Raw genomic sequence first — 17,402 nt, forward strand, 5'->3', positions numbered from 1 at the left:
GAAAAGTATTCACACCCCTTAAAATTTTCCACATTTTGTCATGTTATAACCAAAAACATAAATGTGTTTTATTGGGATTTTATGTGCTAGACTAGTGATGGTGAACCTTGGCACCCCAGATGTTTTGGAACTACGTTCCCCACGATGCTCATGCACTCTGCAGTGTAGTTGAGCATCATGGGAAATGTAGTTCCAAAACATCTGGGGTGCCAAGGTACACCATCACTGTGCTAGACTAACACAAAGTGGCTCATAATTGTGAAGTAGAAGGAAAATGATAAATGGTTTTCAAAATTTTTACAAATAAATATGTGAAAAGTGTGGCGTGCATTTGTATTCAGCCCCCCTGAGTCAATACTTTGTAGAATCACCTTTCGCTGCAATTACAGCTGCAAGTGTTTTTGGGGATGTCTCTACCAGCTTTGCACATCTAGAAAGTAAAATTTTTGCCCATTCTTCTTTGCAAAATAACTCAAGCTCTGTCAGATTGGATGCAGAGCGTCTTGCCAACAATTTTCAAGTTTTGCCACATATTCTCAATTGGATTTAGGTCTGGACTTTGACTGGGCCATTCTAACACATGAATATGCTTTGATATAAACCATTCCATTGTAGCTCTGGCTGTATATTTAGGGTCATTGTCCTGCTGGAAGGTGAACCTCCGCCCCAGTCTCAAGTTTTTTGCAGACTCTAACAGGTTTTCTTCTAAGATTGCCCTGTTTTTGGCTCCATCCATCTTCCCATCAACTCTGACCAGCTTCCCTGTCCCTACTGAAGAAAAGCATCCCCCCCCAATCCATGATGCTGCGACCAACATGTTTCACAGTCGGAATGGTGTTTTCAGGGTGATGTGCAGTGTTAGTTTTCCACCACATATAATTTCTTGCTTTTAGGCCAAAAAGTTCAATTTTGCTCTCATCTGACCAGAGCACCTTGTTCCACGTGTTTACTGTGTCCCCCACATGGCTTCTAGCTAACTGCAAACAGGACTTCTTATGGCTTTCTTTCAACAATGCCACTCTTCCATAAAGGCCAGATTTGTGAAGTGCACTACTAATAGTTGTCCTGTGGACAGATTCTCCCACCTGAGCTGTGGATCTCTGCCGCTCGTCTAGAGTTACCATGGGCCTCTTGACTGCTTCTCTGTATAATGCTCTCCTTGCCTGGCCAGTCAGTTTAGGTGGATGGCCATGTCTTGGTAGTTTTGCAATTGTGACATACTCTTTATATTTTCAGATGATGGAGTGAACAGTGCTCCGTTAGACAATCAAAGCTTGGGATATTTTTTTATAACCTAACCCTGCTTTAAACTTCTCCACAACTTTATCCCTGATCTGTCTGGTATGTCTCTTGGCCTTCATGATGCTGTTTACTCATTAAGGTTCTCTAAAAAACCTCTGAGGGCTTCACAGAACAGTTGTATTTATACTGAGATTAAATTACACTCCATTTACTAATCAGGTGACTTCTGAATGCAATTGGTTCCGCTAGATTTTAGTTAGGGGTATTAGAGTAAAGGGGGCTGAATACAAATGCACGCCACATTTTTTTAGATATTTATTTGTAAAAAAATGTTGAAAACTGTAACAGAATGTCCCTACACTCCGCTTGAGTGCTTTCGTCATATACCACTTCCTCCCAGTCTGAATATAGATATCAGATATTCCAATCGCTCACAAGCACAAAACAAGACAACACTTGTTTAGTTGCTAAACATGGACTCTCTTATTAGAACCAGAATACAGTCTTATCTACAGTAGAAGAGGAGGCCCCCCCTCCTGCTCATATTACTCTAACAATATAACTGTAACCAGAAACAGAATTAACATGAACTAATTAACTAATCCCTTAAAACAGCTGATGTGACTCCGTGCCCTCCTGAGCATTGTATGATTAATCAGGATTTCACTACAGGCCAGACTTGTTGTCACCGAGCTTCACACATTAGTATAAACACAGGACACCTTCTCACAATAGCAGGAGCTAAAACAGTCATCCCCCTCCCTCCTCAGCCTAGTAGGCAACAAACTATAGTAGGAGTAGACTGTCCGGCTCCTATCCAGTTCTAGAGGCCAATGTGATCAGATCTCTCAACATGTTGAGTTCAGAATCAAACAAACCAAGAATAGTCTTTACATATATCCTTGGAGATATTGTGGATAAATATTACTGTCCCATTTTAAGTAATCCAAGATATATTTTCTCAGTCACCCTGTGCAAGGATGGCACAGGGTGACTTAGACATAAGAGGTGCATGGGGAGCTGAAACATGGGTTTCCCAACCTTTCCAAGGGATTCTTGGTTCCACGGGCCCTCCCATCACATCTCTCCCCTTTCGGCAGAAGACTAACACAGGAAGAGACCCCAGGAGACTTTACCTGGAAATGGAATTCATCTGCTAACATTTGAAATTTACACATTGTTCCTTCATTGTGGGTCATTTGTGGACCCTACATTGTAATTTATTCAATGAGAGAGTGCAGATCTGATTTAAAAATTAATTATTAATGATAAGGCTTTATTATTATGATAGACTTTGTCTCGTATGTCCTATATGGGATTCAATGGCATTAATAAGGTAGTAGGACAAACCCCCAAAAATTCTTTAAATTTATTAACAGTAAAAAGGTCCAGGTCTGAGCATGTAGGCCCTTTACAAAATACTGCTGGGGTTTTTCGCCTTCCTCTGGATCAACTGTGGGTGAAGGATTGTGTATATGGGATTGTATTTTTTTAATTTATTTTTGGTTGAACTAGATGTACTTTTGTCTTTTTTCAACCTGACTAACTATAGGGTTGATTTACTAAAGGCAAATCCACTGTGCACCACAAGTGCAGTCACTGTAGATCTGAGGTGAAGATCTGAAATGAGGGGAAGCCCTGCTTATTTCTATTGTCCAATCATGTACAAGCAAAAATGCTGTTTTTTTATTTTTCTTGCCCTCAGATCTACAGCGACTGTACTTCCAAGTGCACTTGCAGTGCAAAGTGGATTTGCCTTTAGTAAATAACCCCCCCGTAACTATGTAACTATGCAATGTGCGCGAAAAAGGTTGATACATTGTAGTTTCTAACATTTATGCTTCAGTCCCATTTTGGTATGTGTATGGCTTTGGATTTATGCTAGTTTTATAATGCACATTATTAAAAGTTATATTTTATGATAGATAGATAGATAGATAGATAGATAGATAGATAGATAGATAGATAGATAGATAGATAGATAGATAGACATGGCATTTTTCTGGATGATTTTGCTTGATGATATGTCCTAAGTCAATTCATTGAAAGTCAAATTTTGCCTTCTACTTTTTATATTCACTATCCAGTGTGATCTCTTTCTGCTCTTATTTTTTCATATATATATGGCTTTTGGACATATACGGAGGATATAATATTCAGACCTGCCTTGGTACCAGTGAATTAATAATTAGGTAGATAGCTAGATAGCTAGATAGATAGATAGCTTTAGGGAAGCCATTCTCAACAAGGGTACTGTGGAACCCTAGGGTTCCTCAAGATGTTGATAGGGGTTCCTTGAGCTATTGCTAATTGACCTCCCATCTAATAGTGTCTACTTAGTTCCAGGTTCAACACTACTTGACAAAGCTATCAGCATGATTGCTGGGGTGGCGATCTGAGCAAAATTGTCAGGCCTCTTTCACATGAGGTCTGATCAGGTCTGACTGTCCTTTTTTCAGGTGGACCCGATCGGACCCTCCATTATCCTCTTGAGGCAGTCGGATGTAAATGGAACTCTGATCTTATCCGATCCTGCAAAAACAAACTAAAGGAGATCCATTCCCCTCCATCTGGCAGGATCAGATCGGAGGGCAATCGGCTGTAAGCAGTCAGTCCATTTACATCTGACTACCCTTAGAGCATAGTGGGCTGTGTCTGTGTCCGCTCTGCATAAGCGAAGTGGGCATGAACCTGTCATCTGGCCGGGGATCAATGGACAGATCCCCTGCTGAGAAAAACTAGATCCAGCCCATGTGAAAGTAGCCTTAGGGGGAACATTATTCCCACTCACCTAGGGCCGAACTTACCATTGAGCTTGACTGGGCTCAAGCCCATGGGCCCACCGAGAGCGGCCGAAAGCCACCAAAAGCCGCCGAGAGCCGCCGAAAGCCGTCAAGATACACAGGACATTCGACTCTGTATCTCGGTGGCACCATTTTTAAACTGAAAGGCTGCAATGACAAGGCAGCAATGACACTGGAGCAAGGCTACACTGACAAGTCTGCAAATGACACTGGTGCAAGGCTACACTGACACTGACAAGGCTACACTGACACTGACAAGGCTGCAATGACACTGACAAGGCTGCAATGACACTGACAAGGCTGCAATGACACTGACAGGGCTGCAGATGGACACTGATAAGGCTGCATTGATGGGCATTTAAATGTAAGTTTTTTTCTTTAAACTTCCCTCCTAAACTTGGGGTGCGTGTTATACTCCGATAAATCCCCCACTTATACGCTTATATATTATCTACTTTTGTGAGTAGCCATTTGGCTGTTTTGTCTTGTCCAATTAAACAGAAGTTCTTTAATACTGCACTGAGTCTGGCACACCTTGTCCTTTTCTATTTCTGTTTTATAGACCTGTGCATATGTATAGAAGGGTAGGGCCCGAAAGTGACTTAAGCATCAGGGGCCTCCACCACCCTAAGTCCTACCCTGCACTCACCAATATAAAGGGTATTTTCCCAATGACCCCCAAGGGACTAGTCTTAGCAATGGTTTCCTGAGACCTGAAAATGATTTCAAGGGTTACTCTGGTGCAATGCTCATCAATGTTTTGATAAGGTGCAGCCCACCATTCTCAGGGTCTTAAGAAAGCCCTTTGAAAGAGCACACTATTGAAAAAGTAGTAACCTGTTATATTACTGGCAAACACAAAGGGAATGAAAAAAAAAGGTTTTATAAATCACCATTATTGTGCATGGCTACTAGTAAGAAGCAGAAACTACCATCTCTGACAAATTGATGCACACAGCTAAAAAATTGACTGCCTCCACACTTATAGTGTAATCTGACAGCAGGCCATTATGTATAAAACAAACATGTGCATTAAACACCTCTTTTTATTCCGATGCACCCTGCGTATTTGTTTTCCTGCTCTTACATACATATATATACTGTCCATCCTCACTGAGCTATAAGCAGGATACACTTTAAGCCCTTTATCAGATTAGGATTAAAGGAGGATCTTCCATCTGTGGCCTTCTATATCGCGGGACTGAGTGAGAGGGATCAGATATGAGAGGAGATAGAGAAGGGCCAGCCTCAGTGTTTACTGGTCTTTGGCAGAACAAAATACACAGATAAAGACATCACCGTAACCATCTTTGAACCAAGTGATCTGAACAACCAACAGGCCAGCTTCTGACCGCTGTTTCTGGATGAGCAACGCAGAAAGGTCACCTCATCTGCTTAATTTCCACATCAACATCTACTAGCGTACTTAGCGCCTCTGTGAAGTCCACTAAAACCATTCTAAAACCATTCTGCTGGGTGGTCCACCTCAAAAGTTTCAATGGCTCAAGACATGACAGAGAAGGACCTTCTAAAGATGGAAGTAGAACAGTTAAGGAAGGAGATAAAGACAGAAAGAGCACTGGTAATTTTTTCCTTTTGTCTCTTCTGTCTTTACATTACCCTTAGTTGTTTATGAATCGTGTCATCCTGTTGGCTTCAACTTTAATTTTAACCCATTTGGGGCTGTCTTGTGGAGATCCTAGCAATTACTCCAGGACTCTAACTGTATTTGGTACTCCTTTTAATGGGTGTCACTAAGATATCTCATCTTAGAAATGTGCATCTGCTTGTTAGTTGAAAACCCTTTGGATTTTTAGATTAATGTACCTGTCATATTATTATTATTTAAGACTTATTACTTACCCTTTGCCTGAAATTGTCATCCCATATGTGAACTACTGTTCATGGTTACCCTTTTAGCTTATAACTGATGGGGTACACTAAAAATAGCCATGGCTATTGGCTAGATTATGTAGTTTTAGGAATATTCTACCGGTACACAGCACACGTATAGGCCCAACTAATATTCTCCTAGATAGTTAAAAGGGCAAGATGTAATATGCAGGTATGCAGTGACAGCTAACACAATGGGGTTGATTTACTAAAGGCAAATAGGCTGTGCACTTTGCAAAGTACAGTTGATCTCTGCAAGTTGCAGTTGCTCCAGAGCTTAATAAATGAGCAGAAGCTCTGCTGACTTCCATCATCCAATCATGTGCAAGCAAAAATCCTGTTTTTTTTTCATTATCGTTGATAATGATTGGGTATTCTTTGCAAAGTGAAGCTGCACCTCATTTACTAAGATCTGGAGCAACTGCATTTGCAGAATGCAACTGCACTTTGCAAAGTGCACAGTCTATTTGCTTTTAGTAAATCAACCTCATTGCCTGGGGTATGCAGATGTATAACTACTATTGACTCCTAAAGAATATAGAAGTTTGCCATTTTCATTACCAAGCACCCAAATCTTCCAGATCAAGGTGGTGCACATAGATGTCATTACCTTCTAAAGACAACCAGGCACTCATCTGGGTGTGATTTGGGTTGACCAATCATCAATAGTTACGGGTATGGCCTGATAAATACTTATATACAGTGCTTGTCTTTAGAAGATTTGCATATATATGCTAGACTATACTCAAACTCAATTTTCTATACTCAATAATGATAACACATGCTTAAATGCAACATAGCTCCTATGTCTGTCCAATATCTGTTAGCCAGTATGGCCAATGATAGTATATTGTGTAATATAATGGTGCATTTGTCAGTGTAGGCTTTGTATCAGGAGTGACTCAATCTACTTCAGGGTGGGTGAATATGTTGTGGGAGAATTGAATATACAGGGAGTTTTTATTAGGATTCTTAGAGGTTTAGAGTGTTAGATGCAGGGGGTATTTAGGTGAGTTGGATGGTTTGGTTGGTTAAACATGGGCCAAGCTCAGAGTTATAGAAGTGGGGTTGTTGGAGTGCAATAGGAAAGCTCCTACACTCTTGTACTGGTGGTCAAATGCTTCAAATTGTTTCTCCATTGCTAAATGAGGACTGCCTCTGTCGGTGCATGCAATGATTGTACATTTATGTCTGTCTTGCCCAGCACATTCAGGCACCCAGAACCAAGAAGCTGTTTCTCTCTCATAGAAGAGTACTGCATGGGATTCTCACTTTGTCTATTATGAGGCACAGAAATGGTAGATACCAAGAATCCAAACTAAGATGCAGTCCCATTTAAGTCCTTAGTGCTCCCAGGAAAAGTTCTGAACAGATAATGGACCTTACATGCTCTGATTTAGGTGCGTCTATTGTCGAAAAGTGTCATTGAGCATTGACAGCTACATCTCGTTGTCATCTTGTGGACTTCTCCATAGAGGAGTTCTTAGCCTAGGCCACATGAACTGGTGCCAATAGGAGCAAACCTTAAATGACAGAGAAGTGTAAGTTAATGAGGAGTAACCCAGCATGCAGGGAATAAGCTATTGAGATGTTTTATTATGTTAATTTTCATGATTTGTTATACACATCAAAAACAGGACACCTCTGTGTTTTATAAGAATAAATGTTTTATGGCTATGATTTGCTTTCTAAGACAATCTGAATAACTAACTGCAATACCGAGAGCAATATAAAGTTCGTGTGGGTCTAGTCTTCCTCTACTACGCTAAAAAAGGGATTTAATTCTGTCTGTGTTGCTTTTGGAGATTTCTTTATACTTGCTGTTGGGTAAACCATTGTCACAATGACAGGAAGAGATGAAAATCTAACAGGTGTTAGCTAAAACTTAGAATCTAAATCCTCCCTACACCATCCAAAACTAAAAAGAAAGGTTTTGACTCAACATACTTTTAGCCAAAAATAACTATTTTAATAGATCTAGAATCCATCATCAATCTATAGAGTCATTATTGAACACCAAGATGTATACTATAAAAATTATAATACATTGAAAATCTGTTTTACTAATGGTTTCATTTTCATTCTTAATAAAAAAAAATGTGTTCAAAATGTGTTCACACTAAACAGACAATCATTTTCGGCAGAATTTAAAAAAAAAGTGCCTTACTACTGATTGGGTATTTGAAGGTTTCCTTCAAGAGTGGAACAACCTCTTTCGTAGATCACATTCTAGAATTTGCTGGCTATAGAAGTGGGGTGTAAGGTTTGTTAATTTATAGCAAAGTTCATTCATCTCTGCAATTGAAAATTGCTTTAAAGTATAACTAAAGGCAAAATGTTTTTTTTTAGTTTTGATTAGAGTGGAGAGGGATTAGAATGCTTGTCAGTTTTTATATCTGTCTGTGCCCCCGTTAGGGAGATTCACCCTCTCTATTTGTCCTGTTTACCATTATCATTGAAAGTGAAAATCAAAGAAAATCCCATGCATGGCCGCATTAGCATTTTGATTAAAACTGGTAAGGGCCTGTTTACACGGATGCCCTGTAGCTTTAACCTCTTCCCGCCCGCTGGCCGTCAAATGACGGCTGAGCTGCGCGGCTCTCGTTCTGGGTGGATGTCATATGATGGCCCTCTAGAACGACCGCTCCTGAGAGCCCCCTGGGGCAGCGTAGCGCGGCAGCCACGCTTTGCAGCTAGGACACAGCGCGACCCCAATCTGTGCAAAGAGCCGCGGCTGTGGCTCTTTAACCCTTTGATCGGCTGTGTCCAATCACAGCCGGTCACATGTAAACATGGAGATGCCCGTAATCGTCGCTCCATGCCTCACACTGACAGAGTGTGAGGAGAGGAGAACCGATCAGCGGCATCTCCTCATAGAGGACATCTAGGGATGTAATCAGGGCAGCAATCAGTGACCAACAGTGATGCCAGTCAGTGCAGGCTATCAGTGCTGCCCATCACTGCTGCCCATCAATGCTCATCGCTGCTGCCCATCAATGCCACCCATCAATGCCCATCAGTGCTGCCCATCCGTGCCGCCTATCTGTGCCCACCAGTGCCGCCTATCTGTGCCCACCAGTGAGATCCATCAGTGCCACCTATCAGTGCTCATCAGTGCCACATATCAGTGCCACCCATCAGTGTGGCATATTCGTGCCTCCTCATCATTGCCCATACGTGCCTCCTCATTAGTGCCGCCTCATCAGTACCCATAAGTGCCACCTCATCAGTGCCCATAATTGCCGCCTCATCAGTGCCCATCAGTGCTGCCTCATCGGCGCCCATCAGTGCTGCCTCATCAGCGCCCATCAGTGAAGGAGAAAAATTACTTAATAACAAAATTTACTGACAGAAACTAAGAAAAACTTTTTTCTTTTCAAAATTTTTAGTCTTTTTTTTTTTTTAGGAAAAAAAAAAACAGGAGTGATTAAATACCACCAAAAGAAAGCTCTATTTGTGTGAAGGAAATGATAAAAATTTTACATGGTTACAGTGTAGCATGACCGTGCAATTCAAATTCAGTCAAAGTGTGACAGCGCTGAAAGCTGAAAAATGGCTTGGGCAGGAAGGGGGTGTAAGTGCCCTGTATTGAGGTGGTTAACTAACAAAGTATGGCTAAAAAGTGGAAGTATGGAATTGAAGGCCATATGATTGGGGACCACAGGTGCTCTGCCCACCATATATACACCTAATGCCCAACCTCACCACTTGCAGCCCTTGGGGGGGCTGCAACTCCTCAAGCATGTGTGCAGTTTTTTTGCCTTCTCTTGCAGTATGTCTGCAATCTGACAGTTTTCTGTAGCGACACATTAACTGAAAATGATGTGCATCCCATTGGTGATATCAAGAGGCACCCTATATAAAGAAAGAAAGTTGACCACCGTCAGTGGCGTCTTCAGCTTTCATATTTAGGGGGGGCACATGGGGGGACAGGGACAAAAGTAGGGGGGTTACTATAAAATGTATATATAGATATATATAGATATATATATAGATATAGATATATATATATATATATATATATATATATCTATATATATCTATATCTATATATAAATATCTATATCTATATATATCTATATATAGATATATATAGATATATAAATATATACTGGGACCCTTTACTACGACCCCACAACGCCCCTTTCACATGTTCTGCAGTGAGCTCCCTTCCTACTGTATTGGGGTCCCCCAGGGTGGCAGAAAACAAGATATATATGTCACCAGCATACCAAGAAAATATAAGGATCCAAAGCAGTGGGAGAACTATCAGGGTTGCAAAGGTTGTCTTGCCTCCGGGCCCTGGTGTTCTGCCACTGTGGGGTTTCCCAGCCTCCTCTTGCTGTCCTGCCCCTGCTATTGACTGCTCTGGTTTGGCATCTCTTGGAATTTACAGGCTGGTTCTCCTGTCCTAAGGATGGGAGAAATCAGTCTGTTTTTTCAGTAACTGAGAGTCCTGGTGGAGTCCTTCCTGCAACTCGCTCTTCTCCCTGCCAATGAGGATGCAGGGGAAGAAGCAGATCGGGCGGCCGTGGTTGTGTGAGCGCTCGCATTATGCAGTGTCAGCAAGCAGAGGGAGGGGGAGGAATCACCCGCAGGAGCTGACTGGGGACTCTCTCCCTCTTAGACATTGATTTTTTGTAAAAAAAAAAAAAAAAAAAAGTTTTTTTTTATTGGGGGGGGGGGGCCACATGGAGGGGCACAGCACAATGTTGGGGGGGGGGGGTCAGGGCCCCCTCTGGCCCCCCTAGGGACGCCATTGACCACCGTTGGTCTAGACGTAAAACACTGTCAAAAAAGTAATACTGTGACATTGATTCCGCTATATCGCTTTTTTTTTTTCCCACAAATGTATTGGTATAGTTTTTCTTAGTACATATGTCTGATATCAATTTAATTATTTCAAGGTTTCCAAGTCTGCACAAGAAATGAAGACCTATGTTGAATCTCTAGCGACAGAAGATCCATTGTTGAAAGGAGTTCCAGAAGATAAGAATCCATTCAAAGAAAAAGGTGGCTGTGCGGTTACCTGACACAATTCCACCTCCTTCGATGAAGCATACATGGAACTTTACTTATCCTCTGTCTTTACTGTACGTGGTGGTAGACTGTTTATTCTGGTATTTATGTGTGTCATAAAGGTTTACAATCCAAAGATTGTTTGTGATTATTTATAAATGAGTCACATTTTGTCATATTATATCATATATATTTATTACCAGTATCAAACATGCAAGGAAGTTCATTTATCTATTCCGCCTATTCTCCTCTGATGTGTGTAATGTTAGACTGTCTTGTTATTTATGTGAATTACTAAGCTTTTCTACTACAATAAGGCCTCTTGCACACTAACAATGATGTACATGTTTTTATATGGTCTACCATATAAAAGCATGTACGTCATTGTTAGTGTGCAAGAGGCCTTATTGTAGTAGAAAAGCTTAATAATTCACAAAAATAACAAGACAGTCTAACATTACACACATCATTTAAAATGAACATACATGCATGTAATCATTTTAAATGTTATTATTCACACTCGGGGAGATTTACTAAAACTGGTCCAGCTGTACACAGTAACCAAGCAGGTTCTAGGTTTTATTGTCAAAGCTTAGTTGAACAAGCTAAAGTTAGAAGCTGATTGCTTACTATGCACAGCTACACCAGAATCTGTGTACACCCAATTTAGTAAATCACACGCACTGTGTGTTTACCGGTGTTCTGCCGAGAAAGTTCCTCTCGGCGGATAAGGACCCCCCTCTACTGCGCAGGCGCAGCGCCTGCGCAGTAGGAGCCGGCGGAAATAGCCAAAGCGAAATAGAGAAGAAATCAGCTGTAAACGGCGCCTGTAAGAGGGCCCCTCGTGGGCTCGCTTCGCTCGCCACGCTTCGCTCGCCACGCTTCGGGCATGGCCTCGCTTCGCTCGCCACTTTTTTATTCCCCCTCTAGGTCCACTTGGATGGTGGGGCTTCAGCCTGGACCCAGGGCGCAGGCGCCGCGTACAGCTGATTGAAGATTTTCATCTTCGGCTATTTTCGGCGGCTCCTAGTCATTCATACTGCGCAAGTGCAGCTCTTGCGCAGTACAGGGAGGTCCTTATCCGCCGAGGGAACTTTCTTGGCAAGACACCGGCATTCAGTTTAGCTGCATTTAGAGCAATTCGAATTCTGTGTTTCCAGGGGCAGATTAAATACCATGGACGCATCTAAACACGTGTAAACGCAAGTATATTTATACGCATGAGAATTTGATCTGGGAAGCCTAAAGTTCCAGATAACTTCTTCTGCATTTAAATAAACATACGCAGCAGGTTAGTGTAGCCTTGTGCAAACCTACAGCAGTTGCTTCTTTGCAGAATTAGAAAACTAAGGCCACGTTCACACCAGCCGACCGATTGGGTCCGTCTTATCTGTTTTTCAGGTGAACCCAATCGGATAACTTATTGTTCTCTATAGAGTGGCAGATGTCAGCGCTCTGTCACCCACCGGCATCTGATCTGGTCCGCTATGGATCGGATTGAATGACAATCGGATGGAAACAGACAGTCTGTTTCCATCCGACCGCCCCATAGAAATCAGCAGGTTGTGTCCATGTCCGCTTTGCATAGAGGAGCAGACATGGATCTGTCATCCATCTGCTCAGCGGGGATCAGTGGAGAGATCCAACGCTGAGCAGGTGGATCCACTTGAATGGATTCCACTCCATCTGAAAGGGGCCTGAGGCTCACAGAAAATGATTTCAATACTAAGGTGATATAATAATTAAAGTGAAAAAGCTGTAAATATTACTAACAAAACAACACTGTGTGAAAACTAAGGCATTTGACATTTATATCAGCTGATCATTAAAGGCTTTTTTTGTGAATTGTGTTTAGTAAGGGTAGCACTGCATTACATATTTTGTATACATTGAGGTGGAGAATTATCACTTTTATGTGCTAGCTTGCTCCCTGGTGTGATTGTGATAGGTGTGCAGATTGACATTTTTATTTTATTTTTTATTAGCAGAGGATACTTCCTATAAATGTAGCAATATAGTATAACCATGGCTTTTTTTCAGGGGGAACTTGGTGGAACTCAGTTCCACCACCTCTGGCTCAGACCCTTTGGTGCCTGCTCACCACAATCACTTGTAAACACAGAAGTCTGACAGCTCTGCACTCTGTATGTAATGCAATCCTGGTATTTAATGCCCCTTTAAGACCCTCCAACTGTTTTCGTGAAATTTGACTGAACACACCCACTTGTGAATGGGCTGAATGGTCATCAAGGACCAGAAGATCATGTAGTTGCAACGGCCATAATAGTCACCAGCTAAAAAAATGCATTTTGGCAACAAAAGTTTTTTTTCTGACCTCCTTGCAACCCATTTTGAGATAGAAGTACCCTTAGAGCTTCATGTCTAGGACCAATCACCAACCAATGATTGATTGGTTGATCCCGGGCTGGATTAGCTACATCTGGTGTTCCTTGTTGAAAACAACTCCTCCACATGCCAGTACTGCTACCAAAGTTCCTGACTTTACAATGGACAATCAATCCATCTGTCAATAAAACTGGCCAAGTGTCAGGATATTAAAGTGTTATTCTAAAATATACAACGGTAGCCATCTAGAGGGTTTACAAATGCCAATGGCTCCATCCCAACATTTTGGTGGTATCCAAAATATGAAGGTTTACAATTTAAAGATTGTTTGTGACTTCAAATAAATACCATAAGCATTATAGATACATAATGTAGATAGATTAGATAGATAGATAGATAGATAGATAGATAGATAGATAGATAGATAGATAGATAGATAGATAGATAGATAGATAGATAGATAGATAGATAGATAGATAGATAGATAGATAGATAGACAGATGGACAGGTCAACATGTGATACAGCATGTCAGAGATTATATGGCATTTCTCTTGCTCACCCCTCCTACATACAAAGGATTGTAGACTTCCTCTAATCACCCACTTAAGTAGGCCTTCTCAGGCTAAGTCCTTATACGCAGATATTAAAATACACGTCCAAGTAATCTTGTCATGGCTTCTTCATTGACCTGTCACAGGCTTCTAGATTTCTGTCAGTTCCTGCATGTGCTAGAGTCTCAGCTCAGCGTAATGCAACACAAACACTTGCATTAATTAAAACTGAGCTCTAGAAAAACAACTAAATACACAGATGAAATACATATAAGGAGGCTGTTTTTTTTTTTAATTTAAATTCTTTATTTATGTACAATACTAAAATCCGTACATTAACATACATCTCATAAGAGTGCTTCTCTGATAACCCTCTTAGGCTGTTTTATCTACCAAAGTATTTGTATTTCTGTCCATCCAGTTCTAGGATTTCCAAAACCCTGCCACACAGGTTGGTAGATGACAGCATCTTCTTTGTGACTGAAATTTGGCTTATGTGCATTGCTTTTTGTTTGCACCTGAGCTGTTTTTCTTCTCCACAATGTCTACTAACTCTATAAATAATTTTGAATTTGACTTGATTCTGAATCTGATGCCCTGGTACATGAGCCTTGAATGGCTGCTGTTGGTGATCACATTATGCTCTGACTTAATAAATAAGTCTGTTAATATAAAAGTGTCTGACATTTGCAGGTGGTCTTCAAAGCCTTGCAGCGATGCTTGCAATGCTCTTCGGAAATGTACAGGGCTGTTTTCTTAAGATGGTCCCACATGCTATAATCTGATTGCAGTGAATCTACTAGGCTTAGATTTGTTGATACAAAAGGGCAACCCAGACCAGGAAATTTCCACTAGATTGTAAAGTGGAAGAGATTACAGTGCAAAGAGTTCTGACAATGTGTGGCTCAGACTTTCAGGCTTGGGAATGGTCAAAGTGTAGCTTTTTTTACAGCTCCAGATGGCAGCGGGCATCAGCTGCACTGTTCAGCCACTGTACAATTTTTGTGGCTATTGTCTCTAAAACAATACACTCTAATTTCTATTTCAAGATAAAACCTACCTCCTCTTTCCTTCTGTCACTGTCATACTGTCAAACCACTGAACAATATTTGTGGCTATAATTTCCCTGATAATACACAATCATTTTTATTGTAAGATAATCTTGTCTCTTTCTAATTGCTAGCCAGTTTTACCAAACATTTACGTACCTGAAGCCTATATTTTGTAAATGTTAGGCATAGCAGGGGATACTGGAATGGAAGAAGGTTTTCGGAATGTTGGAGTCTGTGGTTTTGACGTGTTTTTTTGAACACTGTATTGGCATTTTATCATACTTTTAAGACAATGCAGTGTGGTACTGCGAAAAAGCCCACAAACTATATTATGTACTGTAAATCTTCTGCCACTGGCCAATCTGTATGAATTTAAGGGCTTTAGTTTTGTTTTTCTTAACAGTAACCTTTCCTATAGCTTTTAGATCTGTTGTGGCTGCTACTTTCCCTTGTTTAGTTCAGGCTTATTTTTACTGGATAAAAACAAAATCAAGAGTTGCAGCCAAAACTACCTAATAAGCTTGTTTTCATGTTCAAAGGAACCATATTTGGCTGCTGCTGTACTTAAAAAAAGAGTATCATTACACTCACAGGCATGAGCAGCCTATTGCATTAGGGTGTGCACCTCAAACCCAAGCTCAAACACACATGCGTCTGTATATATATAGTGTAAAAATAAATATATATATATATATATATATATAAAATAAATATATATATATATATATATATATATATATATATATATATTACATATACAGTACAATTAAAACTATATGAACCCTGGCTTGTCAGCAAAAAAGTGCTTATATATATATATATATATATAATTGTGTAAAAATAAATATATAAGTTCAGGTTAATATTCAAATCCTATTTAATGTACAGTTGTGCTTGGCAGCATCTGCCGACTGAATAATTCAACCCAAGAAAGTATGAATGTGCAATTAGCAGCCACATTTACCAGAGAATGACTTACTAATCCTCGAGACAGGGGGGTCAATATTTATTTCCTGTAGGAGATGTGATGATATTTACACAGGATATGTACTTATGCTGTACCCTCTAATTAGGCCCTTGGAAGGCTATTACTACAATAGGATGCCATTAAGTTAACACGGCTGTACTATGGGTAGGTTACCCATGACATATCCTGGACTTCAGGTACAGAACATTGCATAGTGACTGGGAACCAAAGAGCATGTATATTCATGTGATGAGAAGAACATCCCTGAACATGTGAACAGTGATACACACTTCTTACTAGCTGTTCAAAACAACAAATGAAAGAATTCAGAGTATAGATGGAAAGCACTACACCTCCCTCTCTCCCTGCCTGCTGCAGAGCCGCGCACACACATTGCTAAAGTCTGTGGCCCCAACTCTCCCCTTACCAGTGACATTTCCTGAGTCCTGGCGCATCCTCCTCACCTCAGGTTGTTGCGTTGTCGGCACTGCAGGGTGGAAGCTGGAAGGTGGGGCACTCGAGAGGCGGAGCAGGGAGGAAAAAGCTACCTCCTCCTCCTCTGCCTGGGACGGTCCTGGCAAATACTTTTCTCGGACAAAGGGCAGTGGTGGACTAAGAGCCCTGCGGTGGCAGTGGGCAGATCTTGTTTAAAAAACGTGGGTTTAATCCAGCCGCAATGCTACCTCTATAGTTGTGGCTATAGCATCCCTGACAGCAGGCGGTGGAGTGATATTAAGCTGTCAGGAATGCAGTAGCCGGAACCATAGAAGTAGCATCGGAAAATGCAGCCACTTGCCTGCTCACTGTGCATTCAGTGTCTGCACTCACAGGAGTTATACAGCCAAATAAAAAACAGTCCCACTCGCATAGTCGCAGTATTCCCATGTCCATCAGCAGAGGTGCCAGAACCGAGATCCTGCCAGCAAAAAAGCCCTGGGGTGTGCCTGGGCATTAGGGTGTGCCCAGGCACACCCCGTGCACATGCCTATCATTACACTTCTCCTAAGTTCCCCATGTCCCCCAGGGGACAAAGTGTATGTAGCATGCAGTTTTCTAAGTGGTGTGGATGCTTAGCTAGCGTGGTTGACAATACATATTTTTCACTACACTGGTCACAAAGAGATGGACAGATAAGACTTGGCTCACACCCAGTTTTCCTGTTCCTCCATCTCGTGGCCTTTCATGGAATAGACTCCCTCAAGAGCTGATTCTGGCCAGCTCAGTAGATTGCTTTAAAAAAGGCCTGGATTCTTTCCTAAATGTACATAAGATAAATGGATACTAACATTTATAAGTAAAGTTGATCCAGGGAATATCCGATTGCCTCTTGGAGGATCAGGAAGGATTTTTTCTTCTTCTGGATCAACTGTGGGTATAGGATTGTGTATATAGGATTGTATAATTTTGTTTTCCCTTTCATTGGTTGAACTAGATGGACTTGTGTCTTTTTTCAACCAGGCTAACTATGTAACTAAGTAATAAACCTGTCCAATTTGCTGTTGGGTCTGGACGTCCAGAATGTCTACA

The 17,402-nt window shown here is 41.2% G+C and overlaps 1 protein-coding gene across 1 annotated transcript; it reads left to right on the forward strand.

Annotated features, from left to right (window-relative positions):
• Window positions 1-5,227: 5,227 nt before the first annotated feature.
• Window positions 5,228-11,094, forward strand: GNGT2 (G protein subunit gamma transducin 2). The gene is made up of 2 exons (XM_073607818.1): window positions 5,228-5,628; window positions 10,847-11,094. Exons 1-2 carry the CDS (start codon window positions 5,545-5,547, stop codon window positions 10,970-10,972), a joined length of 210 nt encoding a protein of 69 aa, XP_073463919.1. The 5' UTR covers window positions 5,228-5,544; the 3' UTR covers window positions 10,973-11,094.
• The last annotated feature ends 6,308 nt before the right edge of the window (window positions 11,095-17,402 follow it).

This window comes from Aquarana catesbeiana, linkage group LG12, assembly GCF_042186555.1.
Source record: "Aquarana catesbeiana isolate 2022-GZ linkage group LG12, ASM4218655v1, whole genome shotgun sequence".
Lineage (NCBI taxonomy): Eukaryota > Metazoa > Chordata > Amphibia > Anura > Ranidae > Aquarana > Aquarana catesbeiana.